Source organism: Eptesicus fuscus, chromosome 15 (genome assembly GCF_027574615.1).
Source record: "Eptesicus fuscus isolate TK198812 chromosome 15, DD_ASM_mEF_20220401, whole genome shotgun sequence".
In the NCBI taxonomy this organism is placed as follows: Eukaryota; Metazoa; Chordata; class Mammalia; order Chiroptera; family Vespertilionidae; genus Eptesicus; species Eptesicus fuscus.
The window spans coordinates 1974509-1996791 of record NC_072487.1 but is presented as its reverse complement, the minus strand read 5'-3'; the positions used below and the strand labels follow the sequence as shown (position 1 = coordinate 1996791).

At 47.8% G+C, this 22283-nt stretch overlaps 1 protein-coding gene across 7 annotated transcripts in view; it reads right to left on the bottom strand.

Moving 5' to 3' along the window:
* Positions 1–22283, bottom strand: part of AUH (AU RNA binding methylglutaconyl-CoA hydratase) — a 187936-nt gene that overhangs the window by 150666 nt on the left and 14987 nt on the right. For 5 of the 7 annotated variants that reach the window (XM_054726826.1, XM_028133124.2, XM_054726828.1 and 2 more), the window contains exons 2-3: positions 2672–2739; positions 2477–2564 (exon numbers count right to left, since the gene is read on the bottom strand). In XM_054726826.1, the coding sequence (XP_054582801.1) occupies positions 2477–2564; positions 2672–2739 (156 nt within the window). Of the gene's footprint in view, positions 1–2476; positions 2565–2671; positions 2740–3975; positions 4027–8031; positions 8052–22283 lie in introns of those variants that run through there. The other 2 variants (XM_054726829.1, XM_054726827.1) reach the window with 2 other exon arrangements.

The following is a 22283-nucleotide window of genomic DNA, read 5'->3' as shown; positions in this document are numbered from 1 at the left end:
AAGGCAACCTATAAAAGACATCAGTAAAATGTACTAAAGCATTAAAGCCTATTTCAAAGAATATACGTAATATAGCAATGCAAAACACGTGGGCAGCAAGTGAATAGGTAAGATTAAGAGAATTCTACCAATAACGACAGTGTTTTAATCACAAAACCTATTACTACCCAAAAGACAGTGTGGCAGGACAGTAAGAAGCTAGGAAGTGAAATGGGGAAAGTGGAATGGGGAAACTGAGACGAGACAATTAAACAAGGCCAAACAGTTGGGGCGGCTTGCAGCCAGCCTGTGAATCCCAAGACTTATCCTCCCCCACCAAGGACACTTGAGAGCAAAGGGTTCATGCCCTCCTCCCTAACCAGAGAATACATAGCGTAAGCCACCCTGGCCTGGAAAAAGAGAACAAACAGCCAATTAATGCCATTCGTACCAGCTAAACCCAAGCACAGGTGAAGTCTGGAGGACAAATAACAAAAACCCCAGAAGCATCTGGATGGTATCACTTGAGAGAGCAATGTTAGGCAGGATAAACAGCCGCTAGGGCAGGAAGAGGGAAGGGGGGAAGGGTAGTTTATCTCACCCACTGAACAAAGTCAGCAGTCTTGGGACCTGACGAGATAAAATTGTCAGATGATCTAATAAATTCTGCAAAAAGTCACATCAACGTAAAAGGGGGACCTTAAAATCTAGTCTATCTGACAGGAGAACCTTGAAACCTATTGGGGGGGGGGGTATAAAACCCTTGAACCCATACCAGGAGGGGCGCTCAGACTAGCTCAGTTGCCCGCTTGTGCTTTATGCCAGGTGTTTTCTTAATAAATGTGCTTGCTTTGCTTCCTTACATCCACTTGCTTTGCTTCAACACTGCTTTCTGTCACTTGTCTGAATTCTCTCCCACAAGCCGAGGAGGGGAGAACCTCCTCTGACCTGGGCAGCTCCTGGGCATCAACAGTAATGTCACTATGGTCATTAACACTATTCCTGAAGTGTTGTTCTACCTCCACAGTATCACTGTCACTCCTTGTGGATTCACATAATAGGGCTTCTTTAAAGGCCCCCAAACTGACCAAAGCCCTCCCAGGACCTGAGAACAGTGACCTCACAGCCATCTGTCACGGCATCTGACTCAGTCCCCTGGAGCAATATCCACTAGTCCTAAAGCCACAGATAGAAGAATGCTATTGTCTTGGTATACGTTTTCCATATTCTTTAAGGAATAAAATAGAAATACATGTAAAGCCCTTATAAAAACTATGAAGAGCCATCAGTTACTTACTACTGACTATCTGTGGTTACACTGTGGCAATGAAGCCTCGAACAACCTACGAGGCAGATGGAGTTACTTGTGTTTGACAGATGTAAAAGCAAACATCTGCACTGCAAAACCTCCCCACCCAGCAGCTGAGGAGTATACCTTTACTGTCTCTGATTACCAAAAGAGTTAAAACTAACCCTTGTAGGTATGCTACATTACATCAAAAGCCAAAATATAACCCATTTGCATGGAATAGTCTTACATACCGTAAAATTCTGCAATATTTTCATGTGGAGGCCGCAGAGTTTGAAGCTCAGAAAACTAAGGACCCTTAAGAATGAAACTGAAGAATATCAGTTTCACAACTAAGACACCTCTAAAAAGGTTCTACCTAGCAATATTTTTCCATCTTCTCATCATCATTCTGGGTATACACTAAATGTTCAATACTTGATTAATGAATAAAATAGCGTATGTTGTCATTCTCTCAAAAGTTTGGTTACCTCAAAGGGATTATCCCATTTATATTTTTACTGGAGAAAAAAAAACTTAATACTTCAGTCAAGTTCTCCCTTCATTTACTTCTTAGTAAATTACAATGATACTGCATGTTATCGGCTTTTTTTATCTTAATCATCTACACTTTTTACTAGTTGAAACAGATTCACTCAATCTCATGGCTTAGAAATACTTAGAAATATGGAAAATACAAGAAAACATAATATTTTGGTCAGCAGTATAAATAGGAAAACAACATTTACCTTTCACTGCTGTAGATACCAATTTGAAAATACATTCTGTGAACATAGGGAGGCACTACTGCAAACACCAACCTTCAGAGCAAATGTCTACAGGATGCGTAACACACTGTACTGGCACAGCTATTGCTCGTCAAGTGGAGTATTTCCTGAGCCACTAATACATAGAGCACACTGTTGTGGGTAGGAAATACAATTTTTCCTTCCCAGCTGATCTTTCAGAAATATTATTCATGTACTACAAACAAATAATGACTCAAATTACTTTTTCAACTTCCAAAACAATCCACATGTTACAAAAGTGTCTAATACTGACAAAGCATCTTTTTTCTTGTAAACCAGTAAAAAAAGACAAAGAGGAATTGTGGGTAATGGAATTCAAACCACAGAACACATTATAATAGGCTATTAGTGAGGGGAAATTAGACTGCAATTTAATTCATAATAAAATGTATTTACTTACCAGCACAGAATATCCCTGGGACTTCACTCCTCACTATTACAGTCCGTACTTTCTTATCAGATTTTAAAGCATCCACAGCTTTTGAGAGCTAAATAGAAACAGGGAGGATAAGAAGAAAAAGAGAGAACATTTTTCAGACTGATATCAACACTATAGCTTAATTTTAGAAGAAAAGAGTTCAATCTTTACACTCACCATTTTAACGAGATTCTTACTGAATGAATTTTTGGCATGAGCTCTGTTTATTCCAAGCACCACAATTCCTAGTTATGAGAAAAGCACAAGCACTGCGTTAGTAAGTGTCCGGGGTACAGACTCCCACACACACAGCTAGTTCACTGGAGACAAGAAATCTACCACCTCCTCCACGTGCCCTCCAAGAGCTGTTTTGTGTTTACCTTCTGTTCCCAGCATATATTTTAAAGAATGTGGCACTGTAACCTATTTATAAAACCAATCTTCTGCTTAATATTCAGTTTTACTTCCCACTGATAGAGAAGAGCTTTAGAACATCATGTCCCTACAATTTATCTCTTTTAAGCATCACCAAGGTAATCAGCATATTTAAGTACACTTTATAACACCAAGTTAGACTAACTAGAAGGAAGGCCACGCTTCCTAGTGAAAATCCTCAATTACAGCGTGCTACTGAAAATGTGGTGGTATCACCTTCACCTCCTACAGAACTAATGGCTAACCAAGCCTTGTCACAGGCAAGGACTGCAGGATCCGCTTTTTGTAGCGGTAGACATACCAGGTATTAGTGCCTCAATCACTCTTTTTATCATACTAAGTAGTTTTCATTATCTCCATCCCAAGTTTCTCCCCCTCTGTTGCATATGCTTAAACTGAAGGCACTTCCATTTGGAAATCTAACAAGCAACTCAACCTCAATCTATAGAAACAAAGTTCATTCTATCTCCTACAAAGCCCAGCTCTCCCTCCTAACTTCCCTAATTTTATCAGAGACCATCACCTAAATCCAGGCTCCCATTCCAATTGCTGCACTCAGATCAATATTTCCAACATAATTCTAAGTATATAATTTAACCCCTGCTTAAATACCTTTAATTTTATCTTATTTCCAAAATGTCTCAGTTCAAAGACCTTAATTTGATATTCAAAGTTGTATATACCTGTACTCAACCTTGCCCCGAGTAAGCACAAATGTTCCTTGTATAACAGAAATGCCTTTCATCTGGTTGGGAGTGGAGGTAGGTGTTAGGTCTGATCAATTAACTAATCAATACCCCCTACCCTGGGAACTGACCTTTAGACCACTTCACAAAAGACATTCCCCTTCACTTGACCACATTCCGCTTGCTAAGACCATTATCCTTCTCCTGTGGACCTTTTCAGGATCTGGAACCGCCCAGAGAATTCTCTGCCCAGAAAATGCCCACTTAAAAGTCCTTTAAAATCTCTGACTCCCCGTCCCTGGGTGCTGACGCTCAGCCCATCTGCTATCCAGATGACCGAATAAATTCATAATTCCTCACCACTTTGGCCTCGTGCCTTCCTCTTCGTCGACCCTAACATTTGGTGCTGAAACCAGGGAGGGTTCTTCAGGAATGGGGAGCCATCGCCCCGGCTTCCTTCACCCCAATAGGCAGCAGCAGCTCGTCCTGGGCTTGCCTCCGAATCCTACTCGGTGACATGATCACCAGCCTCGATTAGGCCTCCCTCCCTTCCAGACCCTCCCGAACCAGCCAAGGAGGACGCTGGGAACCTCTCCTTCTCCACTGCTGACCCTCATCCACCCGGCCAGTCTTCTCTGGGTGAGTGATGTCCCACAATTTCCCTCGTCTGGAGTCTTCCACTCTCTCTCTGACTTCTCGAAAGTCTCTCTTCTTGAAAGTCCTAGCGCTGGGCCAGAAGACTCCTCAGCCATTCAGGCTCGGGTTCTTCTGGACTGGACACGCCCAGTCTGGAGGGTCACCCCTCGTTTCTGTGGTGATTTGTTCAGCAGTGGGGACGCCTGCCCTAAATGGTCACCTTTGGATCTGTGGTCTGTCACTCACCCTTCCTCTCTCGTGGGCCACGCCCACTCCCTCTGCACACTCACAGGGGAGATCAGGCCCAAGGCCCTCATTTTCTTTTGTAACACTGTTTGGCCACAACATAAACTAGATAATAATGGCACTTTCCATTTTAACACATTGCGCAATTTAGATAATTGCTGTCACCGCAATGGAAAATGGTCAGAGATTCCCTACGTCCAGGCCTTTTCACCCTTCCGTCCCAACCCTCTCTCTGTCCTGCTCTACCCATCAGACCCTTCTCCTTCATGCGAAACATCATACCCTAACACTTCTGATTCTGAATCTACTTTTGACCCAGCAGACCACCAACTGCCACCCCCTAACACATCCCCTCCCTCACCTGCAGTAGATTCCCAAAACCCAGACCCTCCTAACCAGCAGCCACCTTCTCCCTGGCCCCTGAGAGCCCAAATCCCAAGAACTCGCGCTCCAATACAGACTTTCCCACCTAACACTCGCTCTCGGGCCGCCCAAAGACCACCTTCCTCAACAGCCACTCCTATTCCTGTGCCCCATCTATCCCTGAGGGAGGTAGCAGGAACTGAGGGGATTGTCCGGGTACACATCCTATTTTCTATGTCTGGCCTCGCACAGATTGAGAGGCGTCTCGGGTCTTTTTCTACTGACCCCACCACCTTTACCAAGGAATCTGAGTGCCTGACCCAGTCCTATGACCTGGCCTGGCACGACATCCATGTCCTCCTGTCCTCCTCTCTCATCCCAGAGGAGAAGGAGCACATCTGGCTAGCAGCTCAGGACCATGCTGTGCCCATAGACACAACCCTGACATGGTCCCCCAACTGACCCGAGATGGGGCTATCGGGTTACTTCTCCAGGGCACCAGCTCCGAAGCCATAAATCACCTGTCTCATTGCCAGACTCAAAAGCCTGTCCGTAAGGCGGTCAGCTATGACACAATAAAATCACTCAGGGCCCTGACGGAAACCCAGCTCTCCTCCCCCACCTCACGGAGGCCTTATGGAAATTGACCACCTTAGACCCCACCTCCCCAGAGGGAACCCTTCTTCTGAACACCCACTTTATAGCCCAATCAGCCCCCGACATATGCCGCAAGCTTCAAAAAATAGACACAGGTCCACAGACACCTCAAAAAGACCTCGTTAACCTGGCCTCTAAGGTCTTTACTCATAGAGACCAGGAGACCCAAATCCAACAAGGCGAGATCAGGCCAAGGCTGAGGCCCAGGCCTTCCAGCTCCTGGCCACCGCTCTCACCAACCCCACACGGAGTGCCGGTCCTCCAACAAGGCTAAGTCAGGGCTCAGCCTCCTCCGGGCCCTGCTTCAAATGCAACAAGGAAGGACACTGGGTCCAGTCCTGCCCAAACCCGAGACCCCCGCCTGGCCCTGCCCAACGTGCGGAAGGGAAGGCCACTGGAAGTCAGGCTGCAGTCTGGCCCCTCCAGGTAGGGCCTCAGCCAGTCCAGCAAGGCCGCCCTCTGGATCCGGTTTGGAACTCCCAGACCTCCTGGGACTGGGCACCAAAGACTGAAGCTGCCCAGGCCCTGACAGGGCCCCACAGACTTACATCACCAGGCAGAGCTTCAGGTAATGATGTGGTGGCAGGTAAGCCCATCTCCTTTTTAACTGACACTGGGGCCACTTGTTCTGCCCTCCCCGAATTCACAGGGACCCTTGTCCCCTCCTCAGTCTCTGTTTTGGGGGTTGACAGACTAGTCTCACAGCCATTAGCCACCTCACCTCTACACTGCATCGTACTAGACACCCCCTTTATCCACCCTTTTCTCGTTCTACCTCAGTGCCCAACCAGGGCTGCAGTGCATCCCCTCATAAAGCCCAGCTGTCCCGAACCACAGTGACCTACCTCGGTGTCACTCTCACCCCCCAAGGCCGAGCCATTCCTTGGACTGTAAATGCCTTATCTCCTCCATTGCTGTCCCTTCCTCTGAACAAGAAATACTCTCCTTTCTCAGGCTCACTGGGTACTTTGGCCTCTGGTTCCCAACTTTAGTCTCCTCGCAAAGCCCCTCTATAAGTGAAGGGACCCCTCACTGAGGCTTTAGATCCCAAGGCCACATTCGCACCCCCTTTAATGCTCTGAAAACTGCTCTCACTTCAGCACCTTTTCACCCCCCTTCTCAAAGAACAACTTTCTTTACTACAAAACTTCAAATGCTTACTTAACAGTCCTGCTACTATCAGAAGCTGAACTCATTATCACCCAAACCTTAGCGTGTTATCCCTAAGGAAAAATGTGGCAGTTTTAAATCCAGCGGCTGGAGGCCTGGGAACTGCAGTCCTAGAACAGGCTGCAAGGCCTGCTCCCTCCCTACCCCGCCTTTTTTCCAGCCCCATGTGTCTATACATAATTTTCCAGTCTTTGGTAACTCAAAGGCTTTGGAGCATTGCTGGGTTAAATGATAAACATCTAAATATTTTTAAATAACATAAAATACTGAAACACTGATTGTTAGACAAGTTTTAAATTCACCTGCTCTTCACTTTTACTGGTAGTACAGAATGTCTCTTGTACTTTGTTGAAGGTATATTTTCTGGAATATATAAGAGTGTGTTTACAATCCTATATAATAAAGAGCTAATATGCAAATGGTCATCATGCTGTCACACCGTCACACCATAGCGGCTCAGACACTCAACACTGGGGAGAGAGAAATGGGGACCAGCCAGGCACAAATGAGCTTGTGAGAGAGGAATGGGGACCAGCCAGGCTGTGGCCTGGGAGAGGGACAAACCACCTGCCCCATGGTCCCAGGTGCCAGCAGCTGGGGCTATGGCCTGAAAGAGGGAAAAGCCACCTGCCTCATGGTCCTGGGTGCCCACGGCTATGCCTGTGGCCCAGGAGAAGGACAAGCCGCCCACCCCGTGGTCCCAGGCACCTGCAGCTATGGCCCAGGCGAAGCCGTCCACCCATGGTCCCCTGTGGCTGCGGCCAGCCTGGGCAAAGCCAGCCTCAGTCCTGGGTGCCTGCGGCTGGCCAGAGGGAGGGAATCCTGGGTCCTGGTTGTGGGGCGAGGCAGAGGCGGTTAGGGGCAATAAGGCCAGCAGGGGAGCAGTTAGGGGCAATCAGACCGGTAGGGGGACAGTTAGGGGCTATCAGGCAGGCAGGCAGAGGTGGTCAGGGGCGATCAGGCAGGCAGGCAGAGGGGTTAGGAGTGATCAGGCAGGCAGACAAGTGAGCAGTTAGGAGCCAGTGGTCCCAGATTGGGAGAGGCAGTCTGACATCCCCTGAGGGGGTCCCCGATTGGAGAGGGTGCAGGCCAGGCTGAGGGACCCCTAGCCCCATACACGAATTTCATGCACCGGGCCTCTAGTGTGTTCATAAATGTCAATCTAAGAAATGCTGGTTGTTTACTTTTTTGCTAAAGCTGGTTATTCGTGAATGGGTAGAAAGATTTGTGAAAGTTGTAGAAAAGTCTGTCCAGAGACTCAGGATCTGAACACCCCTGACGTCCGATGGGACCCCTTCTCTCCTAAGCTAAAGCAGCCCGCCCAGGCTCTCTCCTATTTCTTACGTCTTTAGGTTGGAGCCTAGACTTTCTTCATTTCCACTGCTCATTCACAGAGCTTGACACTATCATTGCAAGCCTCACAGGTCTTCCTGCTTGGTATTTATGCAATCCTCTCCCCTTTTCCAGCCTTCTTAAAGTCGTACACTGCAAAAGACACCGAGTCAGGAATGATCTCATAACACAGGGAGGTAACAAAGCACACCAGGAGGCCAAGGCGGCAGCTCAGAGGAAGCCCTGTCTCCCCAACGCTTAGCTATACCCCATATAACACCCTAATACACTCCAGAGGAACTTAGTCCCTATTAGCTCTTGGGGCCACTCAGGAAGACCCATGTTTAAAATTTCAGGGAAAGTATATCCTTCCCCAGGGACAGGCCCACGATATCTTTGGACTATTCACAATTCCCTACAGGTAGGGTACAGACCGCTTCTACAACTTCTAAACCCTCGAATCGCATGTCCTAGCCTAGCCCCCCTACTGCAAGATATCCCCAAACCTGTTCCACTTGGTACGCAGTATCTCCCCAAGGACAGGGTAGACCTCCTTCTTTCCCCACTCATCAGCAAGGGGCCAAGTCCCTGGACAAGACTGGCAGATTGCCTTCACTCACTTGTCCCCTATTAGAAGGACCAAGTATCTCTTAACCCTCGCAGACACCTTCTCGCAGGTTAAGAGAAGCACTCCCCACTGCGTCTGAAAGTCCTCCGAGGTCACACAGCTCCCATTCAGCACAGCATCCCCAGATCCGGCCTCCCCACCTCACGGCAATCAGATAATGGACCTGCTTTCACATCTCAAATGACTCGACAGGTCTCCTCCACTCTGAGCATCCAGTGGAACTCATATCCCCTTCCGGCCCAATCTTCAGGCAAGGAGGAAAAGGCAAAGTCCTTAATTCAGTCTCACCTAACTAAATTAACGCACAAAACTAAAGGACCTGAAACTACTCTCCTACCGCTAGCCCTTATGCGCATCAAGGCAACCCCCGTGCACCTTCCTTTCTTAGTCTCTTTGAACTCAGGTATGGAAGACCCCTCCTACTAGGAAACTTCCCTTCCACAGGGACCCCTCTAGGAGGCTATGTCCCCATTTTATTTTATTTTTTAAAAATATATTTGTATTGATTTCAGAGAGTAAGGAAGAGCGAAAGAGAGATAGAAACATCAATGATGAGAGAGAATCACTGACTGGCTGCCTCCTGCACACCCCCAACTGGGGATCACAACCTTGACCGGAATTAAACCCGGGACCCTTCAGTCCGCAAGGGGAAGCTCTATCCACTGAGCCAAACCAGCTGGGGCACTGTGTCCCCATTTTAAATCTTGTCCAACAATTACTGAGAGAACATGCTGATCAGGGCCTCCCTTGACCTTTTACAGGAGACATCTCCCTACTCCTCTACAGCCAGGGGACTGGGTCCTCCTAAAGGAAATCCATTTGTCAAATAATTCACAGCCCCGATGGCAAGGCCCTTATCAGGTACTCCTAACCACCCCGCTGCAGCTAAACTATCGGGGCACACCCCGTGGTTCCACCTTTCCAGATTAAAACCCGTCCCCGGAACACCACCATCCCATGGGATGAGATTTCCTTCTTTCTACATCCCAAACATACTCTTTCCCCCACTTGGGGTAATCCCAACCCTGGAAGTGTGAATTAGTTCTCCTTCTCATCCTATCTCATCCTCTCCTACACCCATAAGGAACTTTCTCACCTTCACTCATCTCAAATGAACACTTAACTTTACCCATTCCCTCCTAAACCAGACCAATCCAACCTAGCCAGGAACTGCTGGCTCTGCCTTCCCCTCTTCTCTTCGGCGTATGCCACCATCCTACCCCAATCGAGAGACGGAATCAGGCAAAAATCACCTAGCTTATACAAAGGAAAAGGGAACTATATTTCTTGAAAAGGCAGACACTCTTCTACGTAATTATCCTACAGCCCAGGCAAATCAAGCCTCCCTTCATTTCCATTCTTATATGTAGTCTCTTGCTAAGGCAGCTCTCTCCTCCATCACGTCACAGGTCCTATCACTCTACACACCACACTAATCGCCCAAGCCCCTTTGTGCTTTACAAGGTCACAGGGCAATATAGCAAAAGGCCATCTCCCATCATCAGCCTGCAATACCACAGTTAACCATGAACTACTGAACGGCCAGTGGTCCCAAGAGGTTAACTACCAGGTCTCCCGGAAGCCAATGGTTATTTCCTACAGCCGATCTGTTTTCCTTCTTATCCAACCACCAGGCCCAAGGTTTCAACTGCTCCTTTCCTTCCCTTTCGCTTTTCCCTTGGATAACAGCCCATCCTAGCGTTCCCGCCCACTTTCACTGCAATAGAATCTCAACCACTCATCTGTCACCTCTTAGTGGAGGGCCATGGTGACTACCTTCTTGGTTTGGAGCATAGAACTGGGGAAAGGAACCTCATATCCTTTAGTCCACCTCTTCTCCCTACACCTTTCAGCTTGTCTCCATGATCGGGGCTTCTTCTTCCCCTGTGGGGAAAACACATACATCTGCCTCCCGACCAACTGGGCAGGAACCTGTACTCTCCTCTCTCACCCAATGCAGATGCAGCCCCAATAATCAGTCGACCTGTCCCTGTAACCCATCATATCCGACACAAAAGGGCAGTCCAGATCATCCCTCTCCTCATAATCCTCGGCATCACAGCAGGTGTCAGGACTGGCATGGGGCCTAACCGCTGCTCTATCATATTTTGAAATCCTGTCTCAGGACCTACAAGAAAGCCTAGATGACATTGTCAAAAATTTAGTTCAAATTCAGGATCAGATAGATTCACTAGTAGCTATTACCCTCCAAAATCTGGAGAGAACTGGACCTCCTAACTGTGGAGAAAGGGTAGGTCTATACCTCTTTCTGGAGGAAGAATGTTGTTTTTATGTCAATCAGTCTGGCCTGGTCAGGAATGCCACCCAAAAATTAACAGAAGGACTACTGGCTAAAGAATATAAACTGGTATATCCGGCTACTTCCCTTCATAGGACCATTAACACTGCTATTCCTCATCTTCGTTTTTGGCTCAGCTATTCTGTGCCATTTTTCATCTTTCCTTTAGGACCACTCTCGCGCCTTCACTAACCAGTCTCTCTGCTGCAACCCCTTGCTCCAACCAGGCAGAATCTATACAACATTCCAGCCGACTACAATCAAAGTCCATCCCTTATGATCTCGATGTCCCTTCTCAGCAGGAAGTAACTACAGAAGATATGACCTTCGTCCCTATTCCATAAAACAAAAAGGCTGGAATGTTAGGTCTGATCAGATAATTGAATCAATACTCCCTCCCCTGGGAACTGATCTTTAGACCACTTCACAATGGACATTCCACTTGCTAAGTCCATTATCCTTCCCCTGTGGACCTTCTCAGGATCTAGACCCACCCAGAGAATTCTCTACCCAGAAAAGAGTCCTTTAAAATCTCTGACTCCGGGTCTCTGGCTGCTGACGCCATTTTGGGCTCAGCCCATCTGGTATCCAGATGACCTCATAAATTCATAAACTCTCACCACTTTGGCCACGTGTGTTCCCCTTTGGTGACCCTAACAATGGTTAAGATCCTTATTTGTAAACTGGATTAAACTGAAGACAACCAAATGTACACATGCCTTCTCTATGAAAAAAAAAAAAAAAAAAACACGTGCAAAGTACAAAGATGAACTTTAGCTCACAGAATAAATTTGCAAGCATTCCAAATGACCTCAGTATAGAGAAAATCATGGAGGAGAAGTGGTATCTAGGCACTAAACAGTTAAGTGATCATGGCTAGGCCCAATATTAATGACAACAGCTACCACTAATTGAGCACTTTAGTATGTGCTGGACACTATTCCCAGTGCTTTCTGTTTATTATATCATGTAATCCCCACAACAACCCAAGTCGTAGGTACAAATTTTATCCTTACTGAAGAGAGAAAGAAACTTGGAGTTGGAGAGGTTAAGTAACTACCTTCAGCTAGTAAGTGGTAATGTAACTCCGCACCTGAACCGAGTGAAAGGACTATGCTACAATGGTCAAGCTTCAGTTTCCCCATGAAGAATATCATGTGACTAACACTAGATGTGTTCAAGATGTGTTCCTTCACTGAAATGTACAGACTACACATTACGGTGCTCAGCCCTCAAGAAATCATAGAGACTAGAAGAAAAGACAAAGCATTAATAACATAATCATAAAAATATACAATTCAAAATGCTTCATATGGTCTAAATGGCACTACAGTAACTGTAACCAGAACTGATATGGTCTAAGTGCAACGAGAAAGCTTATCCAAAGCAATGCTTTTTGAGTTGAGATTCGAAGGATGAGTAGGACTTGGGAAGAGGGGAAGGGTTAGGTTCCAGGCAGGGACGACAGGGAGACAACATAAAATAGTCATGGCCCCATCACAGGCCCTGCCACTCAGGAGAAGAAGAAGAGAGCCAATGAGAGAAGAGGTCCCAACAGGCTAGATACTATCCTTACAGTCCTGTGGAAAAAAATAAGGAATGATCAGTGAAGGAGGTTTAAGTCCCATAAACACACATATGCAAGCAAGGGGAAATACAGTTCAATCTTTGGAGATCACACCAAAAGTGAATAGGGCTGGAAGCTTCGAGGCCCAAGCTGCAGCCCAGTCAAGAGATAACAGGTCGGGCTGAGGCTAGGAGAGTTCCAAACTCTGTGGGAAGTATCTACTAGGTGTTTGGCTTCAGCGAGTGGGTGAAAGGAGATGACAGAACCATGAAAGACACTAAGTGGCGGGGATAACGTTCACCAGTTTGGTTTTGAATTAAAGTAAATGTGAAGTGCCTCTGAGACACCCAAGTTGATGCCCACACTAAGGATGTAGGAGCGGGTAACGTCAGTCGCTCTGAGTCCATCTTGTACTCACCTGCATTGTTGCCCTGGCCTTCAGGCCAACAGCTCCTTGCTTTAGACAAGCTAATCATCAGAGGAGTTCTGCTTGGGACGTGAGTTTTTACAAAAACAATCTTTCACATTTCCCTTCCCTTGACGTAAAAGAAGCCTGAATTCTGTACTTTCTTAAAATTGATTTGAGGATTAAACCCTCATCTTCTGAACTGGCAACTTCTCGATTAATGAACTTTTCCTTACTCCAAACTCTGACACTTTGAGTTTCGGCCTTTCAGAGCTTCAGGCACACCAACTTTGTACTGTGTGCTTCTGAGCTAAGAATGCACGTTCTGAGATCTGACTGCTGGGGTTGAAATCCCAGTCTGCCACTTACTGGCTATATGACCTTTGGCTAGTTAGTTAGCCTCTCTGGTCCTCAGAGTCTTACACTGTTGAGGAAGATGCTAGTAGTTCCAAACTCTGTGGGGCTATTGTGAGGAGCATTTAAATGATCAGATAGTCACAGGGTGGAACACAAGAAGGTTTACATTTGTGAGTACACAAAACAGTTTATTCTCGTATTACTGTTTATTAGTTATTGCATTATTTTCCATAAAAACAACTGTAAGCTTACTTGTGCCCCACCTATACATATAAAGCTTACAACATACCCATTCAATTACTTTTGTCCTTTCTAGCAGGTAGGGACAGTAAGTGTTACCATAATGCATGCTAGACACAATACTGTTGACATTATTTTACTAAAATGTAAAGTACCATCAAAATGCTTTTACCATGGTTAATTATAGCAGTGCTGGCCCCAGGTTTGCGGACCGATGTTTTGGGTACATCCACATCAAAGAGTTGGAAATTAGCTCTGTAACTTAAAATGAATCATCCAGTGCCAAACAATTGTACCGTCAAATGTATCAATGGGATACTAATACCCCAAAATGGAATGAAACCTTAGCTTTATTCAGCAGAGCCTACCATTCTTTGTTTTGTAATTGTCCCACTTTATATCACAATTAATAGCTTCTAAGGAAGCTCAATTATCATGCATCCTCCTCACCTAACCTAGCCAAAACAGGTTTCTTCAAACTCAGGAAAATTATACATTCATATGCTAACCTTAAATCCCTTACTTAGGTTTCCCTGCCTTTTATTTTTTTATTTAATAAATCTTTATTGTTCAGATTATTACAACTGTTCCTTTTTTCCCCCCATAGCTCCCCTCCACCTGGTTCCCACCCCACCCTCTGCCCTTACTTCCCCTGCACTGTCCTCATCCATAGGTGTACGATTTTTATCCAGTCTCTTCCCGCACCCCCCCACACCCTTTACCCCTGAGAATTATCAGTCCACTCCCTTTCTATGCCTCTGATTCTATTATATTCATAGTTTATTCTGTTCATCAGATTTTTTATTCACTTGATAGACATGTATTTGTTGTTCATAATTTTTATCTTTACCTTTTTCTTCTTCTTCCTCTTCTTAAAGAATACCTTTCAGCATTTCATATAGTACTGGTTTGGTGGTGATGAACTCCTTTAGCTTTTTCTTATCTGTGAAGCTCTTTATCTGACCTTCAATTCTGAATGATAGCTTTGCTGGGTAGAGTAATCTTGGTTGTAGGTTCTTGCTATTCATCACTTTGAATATTTCTTGCCACTCCCGTCTGGCCTGCATAGTTTCTGTTGAGAAATCAGCTGACAATTGTATGGGTACTCCCTTGTAGGTAATTAACTGTTTTTCTCTTGCTGCTTTTAATATTCTCTCCTTGTCTTTTGCTCTTGGCATTTTAATTATGATGTGTCTTGGTGTGGTCCTCTTTGGATTCCTTCTGTTTGGGGTTCTGTGCGCTTCCTGGACTTATAAGTCTATTTCTTTCACCAGATAGGGGAAGTTTTCTGTCATTATTTCTTCAAATAGGTTTTCAGTATCTTGCTCTCTCTCTTCTTCTAGCACCCCCATAATTCGGATGTTGGTACACTTGAGGTTGTCCCAGAGGCTCCTTACACTATCTTCAAATTTTTGGATTCTTTTTGCTTTTTGTTTTACCGGTTGAGTGTTTTTTGCTTCTTTGTATTTCAATTCTTTGACTTGATTCTTGTGGTCCTCTAGTCTGCTATATTTTTTATTTCAGTCAGTGTATGTTTAATTTCTAGTTGGTCCTTTTTCATATCCTCGAGGGTCTCGCTAAATTTATTGGCCTTTTCTAGGAAATTCTTGAAAAACCTTATAACTGTGGTTTTGAACTCTATATCCAGTTGTTTGCTTTCCTCCATTTCTTTCATTTGTGACCTGTTTCTTTGTCTTCACATTTTCACTGCTTCCCTGAGTTGGTAGGGTTGCTTTGTGTACTAGGTGTCCTATAGGGCCCAGTGGGTCGGCCTCCCCAGTTACCTGAGGTGGACACTCTTGGTGCACCCCTTTGTGGACTGTGTGCACAGCCTTGTTGTAGTTAAGTCTTGATTGTTGTTGGTATCACTGGGAGGAATTGACCTCCAGGCCAATTGGCTGTGAGGATCAGCTGTGTCTACGCTGGGAGAACTTCTGTGCTGGAGACACCCTTATGGGAGAAGACTTACAAAAGCCTCTGTGCTCAGCTTGGATGGGGCGGAGTCTCAGGGTGGAGCAGACAGCCTTGGCTTCGCATCAGCCCTGCCCTATGAGACCCCTGGGTCTCAGTGTCCCATGGTAATCACTGCAAGCACCTCTGAGAGAAAGCCGCCCTCGAGTTTCGCCCGCTGCCAGACAGTCCAGTTTCTCCCCGAATGAGTCTGGTTTCCCAGAAACTCGCCCGGAATTGGAGTTCAGTGCAGTCAGGAGCTTCCGTCTCCCTCTCACTTTAGAAAGCCAGCCGCACACTCAGCCGCCCGTGCACTCAGCAGTCAATCCTCTCTGCGTGCGCGCGCCTCCGGACCTCTGCCTTCCGCGGCTCCCCTGAGTCTCAGTGTGCTTTCTCTTTTCCTGACAGTCCAGATTTCCCCCGAATGAGTTTGGGTTCCCAGAGTCTCGCCCAGGACTGGAGTTCAGCGCTGTCAGGAGCTTCCGTCTCCCTCCCACTTTAGAAAGCCAGCCGCGCACTCAACCGCCCGTGCAGTCAGCCGCCAGTCCTCTCTGCACACGCCTCTGTACCTCAGCCTTTTGCAGCTCCTCTGAGTCTCAATGTGCTTTCCTCTTTCCTTCTAGTTGTAGAATTTCCACTCAGCCAGCTTTCCTGTGGTTCTGGATGGTGTCCGTTTTGTCTTTTAGTTGTAATTTTGATATTGTTGTGCAAGGCAGCAGTTTAGGTGTTTACCTATGCCGCCATCTTGGTTTCTCCGGGTTTCCCTGCCTTTTGATAAAACATCACTGGTGAATCTGTGACAAGTTCACATTACAACAGCAACCCTGGTCTACAAAGCTCACACAACTGAAACATGAGCACAGAGACTTAGCTGGGACTTTTTAAAAATATACATGAATGTATTTGGCTTGTACAAAATTAAAGTAATACACACAAAGTGAAAATTTCCTTCCCTGGACCCTCCCACTGCCCTCCCCAGAGGTAGCCTCAGTCATCAGTTATGGAACCTCATAGAAAATGTATTTGCATACAGAAATACAGAGCGGTACCACAGTTTGGGCTGTTGTTGCTATCCTATCTAATAAAAGAGTAATATGCAAATTGACTGTCACTCTAACACAAGATGGCTGCCCCCGTGTGGACACAAGATGACCTGCAGCTGGGGGGAACCAGGCCTGCAAAGGAGGGCAGTTGTGGGCGATCAGACCAGCAGGGGAGGGCAGATGGGAGGGACCAGGCCTGCAAGGGAGGGCAGTTGGGGGTGATCAAGCCTGCAGGGGAGGGCAGTTAGGGGTGACAAGGCCGGCAGAGGAGGGAATTTGGGGGCGACCAGGCCTGCAGGGAAGGACAGTTGGGGGGGGACCCAGGCCTGCCAGGGAGAGCAGTTGAGGGGGACCAGGCCTGCAGGGGAGGGCAGTTGGGGGTGACCAGGCCTGCAGTGGAGGGCAGTTGGAAGGGACCAGGCCATCAGGGGAGGGCAGTTAGGGGGACCAGGCTGGCAGGGGAGGGAAGTTAGGGGTGACCAGGCCAGCAGGGGAGGGTAGTTAGGGGCAATCGGGCAGACAGGGGAACAGTTAGGCATCAATCAGGCTGGCAGGGGAGTGGTTAGGGGTGATCAGGCGGGCAGGCAGAAGCGGTTAGGGGCAATCAGGAAGGCAGGCAGGCAGGCGAGTGGCTGGGAGCCAGCAGTCCTGGATTTTGAGAGGGATGTCAGACTTCCCTCGAGGGGTCCCAGATTGGAGAGGGTGCAGGCTGGGCTGCGGGACACACATACGCCCATGCACGAATTTCGTGCTCTAGGCCTCTAGTTTTACATAAATGGGGTCAGTATTTTCTGTCAGTGCTGTTCTACATAACTAATTCATAAATGTTTCTTTTATTTACTTAATTCAATCTTAAAGATCTTTCTATCTCCAGACATTCCTTTAAATCATAAAATTCTGTGAAATGGATTTCCATTAGTCTCCTTTTGAGCATTTAAACTGTTCCTAAATTTTCCTGAATATTACAGAGCTGCAACAGCATTCTTAAAGATTTCTTTTTCTGTACCTGCATAAGTATTTGCCTGACAAATATCCAGAAATGAAAGAAAGTTCTAGGTCTGGGAAATCTCCATTTTGCAAATAATCCCCCAAAATACTGTCCCTATTCATTGCCCAGACAAGCACCAACACCTCTGTGGACACATTAGGCAAATGTGAAGGAGCATCTTGGACTCGCACCAAGGTTGGGTCCCGAGTCTGCAGGGTCTGAAGGTTACAGAATTTAAGGAGCCCTTGCACATTAGAAGAATATAAAATTACATAGATAAAATTAGGGGCAAATGTGAACAGGAAAACCTTCAGAAATTTAAAAACATAGGAAATACATTTTTCTCTCCAATTATGTGTATAACCTGCACAAGGACACTTCCTTCCCCTCATATGTGAATTTTTGTATTATCAATAATTCTGAAAAAATATACTAAATGAACCTAACATTAAGATCAATTCAAATATATGTTTAAACTACCTCTACATTGTACTGAGACACAACTGTGCCAACAAATTATTCTTACATTACACACATTAATTTATTTACAAGGATGTACAAGGGAAAAGGTCACTGGAACTCAGCTTCTACAGGCCATTTAGATGTATCTGTGGCAATTCTTGTGTATCACTTTGGATGGAACCACCAGATTTTCTTAGACAAGATGCAAAAGATACACTGTACAAAATCTACTACATTGGAATGCATAAAATTCAAACTCTACACACAGACACACAAGTGCAAGCTTGTTGCCCTAAAATCAGAGGAATTCTGATAAATTGTTTCACATGGTACTCATCAAAAAAGAAAAGTTAAAAGGCAGAGTTAGTCTAATTACATTCACTGCATTTTCAAGTGTATTACTGATAAGAGAGAACTTCCAACTGACTTGGTGTCAATGAGAAGTGAATCTTATAATTTACTCTGTTGCCACCCTCTCCCAAGTCCCAATAGAGAATTCTGACTCAAAAGTTATTTAAGTAAGGTGAAGCTCATTTGCAAGAATATCATATTTGTTCCCTGACTGTCTCACTCTCACTTTAGAAAACCAGCCGCACACTCAGCCGCCCGTGCACTCAGCAGTCAATCCTCTCTGCGTGCGCGCGCCTTTGAAATTTATAAAAAGTTCACTCCAATTTTCATTTCTTTACATTCAACATTATTTTGTATTGGTTTCAGGTTTTATATTAGTTACAGAATTGTGGTTAGACAATCATATACTTTACAAAGTGTTCCCCGATACTTCTAGTACCCACCTGGCATCATACCATTATTACAACTCTATTGACTATATTCCCTATTTAAGTGACAATGGGTTTACAGGTTCCTTTCAGTCTTTCTTTTGTGTTGCTCGTCCTTCCTTTTCTTTCTCAATTCTTCCCTCATTTTCTTTATATAGTATCTCAACTGGCCATCAAAGCTCAGTGAAGGCATGGGACACGCTTCATCCATTTTACAGACCAGGAAACTGAGGCCAATTCCAGTTGGCTGTGGAACTTGACTCAGCACACAGGAAGCCCTCAGAGCCATGCTCTTTGCGCTTCCTAAGGGGCAGCGGCCCAGCAAACAGAACAAACCTTCCAGTCAGGCTTCTGAGCCTCTTTCTCGAGCACCTCTTCATTGCGGATGCTCCACATTCTTTCCTCTCCCCGTCCCCTGCCCCCCATTCTTTACTGCCCTGCTTCTCCGGAGCAGGTGGAAGGCTTCCCACTCACTGCCTAGGCATGCTCTGCCATGGGGCAGGGCACCGCGGGCTTGCTTTTGGGTCAAGGCAGGAGCAGGAGTCACTGCCTCTGAAGTGTGAAGGCCGCCTGAGCGAGGCCCGTTAGCACTGGGAACTTCTCTGAATCACATCAGTCAGTCCAGTACCCTGCAGTGCAGCACCCCTCCACTGAGGTGGCACCACCCCTCAACCCTTGTCTCAGGGGTGAGGGTCCTTGCCCCTCTGCCAGGAGTCCTTCCATGCCCCTTGATCCCTGGCTGGGCCCACCCACGTCTTGGGGGCACTGCAGAACCTCTGTCTCTCTGCAGATGAGGCAAATCCCTGCCCTAGGTCTCCGAGAAGCTATGAATCTGTGGCCAGAGGCCTGGTCTGGGTCTCAGCAACCCCATGCCTGCAATGTTCCCGGGGACCCCCGGAGCTGCTGGGCGGGCCCGGCCACGCCCCCCCCCCCCGGATTACGGATCTCCCCAGGGACCCCCCGGAGCCGCTGGGTGGGCCCGGCCATGCCCCCCGTTGCTGATCTCCCCAAGGACCCCTGGGAGGGGCTGAACGGCCCGGCCACGCGCCCCCTCCCCCGGGTTGCCAATCTCCCCAGGCACCTCTGGGAGCAGCTGGGCAGGTCCGGCCGCGGGGCCCCCCACCCTTGCCAATCTCCCCAGGGACCCCCGGGAGCCGCTGCGCGGGCCCGGCCACGCCCACCCGGGTTGCCGATCTCCCCAGGAACCCCCGGGAGCGGCTGGGCAGGCCCGACCATACCCTCCCAGGTTGCTGATCTCCCCAGGGACCCCCGGGAGCGGCTTGGCAGCCCGGCCTCGCCTCCCCAGGGTGGCGATCTTCCCAGGGACCTCCGGAACTAAGAGGACTGGGTGCCGCCATCTTGATCTTCTCAACGGCCGGATACGCCACCCCGAGTCCCACCCCGCAGCCTCCCACCCCCAAGCCTCCCGCTGGCCCAATCGTGGGCGTAGCAGAGTGATGGTTATTTGCATATTACCATTTTATTAGATAGGACTAGAGGCCCGGTGCACGAAATTCGTGCATGGTGGTGGTGTCCCTCAGCCCAGCCTGCACCCTCTCCAATCTGGGACCCCTCAAGGGATGTCCGACTGCCCATTTAAACGGGCAGTCAGACATCCCTATCACAATCCAGGACTGCTGGCTCCCAACTGCTCGCCTGCCTGCCTTCCTGATTGCCCCTAACCACTTCTGCCTGCCAGCCTGATCACCCCCTAATCATTCCCCTGCCAGCCTGATTGATGCCTAACTGCTCCCCTGCCAGCCTGTTTGCTCCTAACTGCCATCCCCTGCAGGCCTGGTCACCCTTAACTGCACTCCCCTGCAGGCCTGGTCACCCCTAATTGCCCTCCCCTGCAGGCCTGGTACCCCCCAACTGCCCTTCCCTGCATGCCCGGTCACCCCCAACTTCCCTCCTCTGTCAGCCTGGTCACCCCTAACTGCCCTCCCCTGCAGGCTTGATCACCCCAACTGCCCTCCCTTGCAGGCCTGGTCCCTCCCAACTGCCCTCCCCTGCTGGCTATCCTGTGGTGGCCATCTTGTGTTCACATGTGGGCAGGATCTTTGACCACATGGGGGCAGCCATCTTGTGTGTTGGAGTGATGATCAATCTGCATATTACTCTTTTATTAGATAGGATAGAGGCCTGATGCATGGGTGGGGGCCAGCTGGTTTGCCCTGAAGGGTGTCCCGGATCAGGGTGGGGTTCCCTTGGGGTGTGGGGCGGCCTGGGCAAGGGGCCTGTGGTGGTTTGCAGGCCGTCCACGCCCCCCGGCGACCCAAGTGGAGGCCCTGGTATCTGGAATTTATTTTCCTTCTACAACTGAAACTTTGTAGCCTGGAGTGGAGCCAAGCCTCCTGCTTGCTCTGTGGCAGCAGCCACTTCTGTTGGGATTTATGTATCTTCTATAATTGAAACTTTGTAGCCTGGAGCGGAGGCCAAGGCAGGCCAGGGCTTCAGAAGCTTGGCTTCCTCCATCACCGGGGGAAACCCTAGCCTCCTGCTCTTTCCAGCTCCGTGGCTGCCACCATTTCTGTTTGGATTTATTTATCTTCTATTATTGAAACTTTGTAGCCTTGAGTGAAGGCCTAGGCCGGCAAGGGCAGGCAGAAAGTTTGGCTTCCTCCATTGCCAGGGAAACCCAAGCCTCCCTCCTGCTCTCTGTGGCCACAGCCATCTTGGTTGGGTTTATTTGCATATTCGCTCCTGATTGGCTGGTGGGTATGGTTTGTGGGTCTAGTAGAGGTATGGTCAATTTGCATATTACTCTTTTATTAGATAGGACTAGTGGCCTGGTGCACAAAATTCGTGCATGGGAGGGGGGTGTCCGACTGCCGGTTTAGGCCTAATCCTAAACAACATAAAATAGTCATGGCCCCATTACAATGCAATCCGGGATGGCTGGCTCCTAACCACTCACCTGCCTGCCAGCCTGATTCCCCTAATTGCTCTGCCCTGCAGGCCTGATCCCCCTAACTGCCCTCCCCCGCTGGCCTGATCTCCCTAACTGTTCTCCCCTGCTGGCCTGATCACCCCTAACTGCCTCTGCCTTGGCCCCACCACCATGGCCTTGTCCGGAAGGACGTCTGGTCTAATTAGCATATGACCCTTTTATTAGTGTAGATAGAGGCCTGGTGCATGGATGGGGGCCGGCTGGACTGCCCTGAAGGGGGTCCCAGATCAGGGTGGGGGGTCCCGCCTGGGCATGGGGCTGAGGGCCTTTTGCAGGCTGGCCACACTCCCATCAGGGTGGGGGTCTCCGCTGGGGGCATGCCGGCCTGGGCAAGGGCCTAGGGGCAGTTTGCAGACCAGCCAACCCCCTGGCTTTGTCCGGAAGGATATCCAGAAGGTCTCCGGAAGGTCTCCGGTCTAATTAGCATATTACTCTTTTATTAGCATAGATTATTTATTAAGTCTTTTTCCTATCACTCACTTTTTTAATTCAACTTGTTTATGGTATTTGTTACACCAAAGTTTTAAATTTTATGTAGTATATCTTTGTTTTTGTAACTTTGGGGCTTAGTATCTTCCTTAAAAAAAGATTTCCC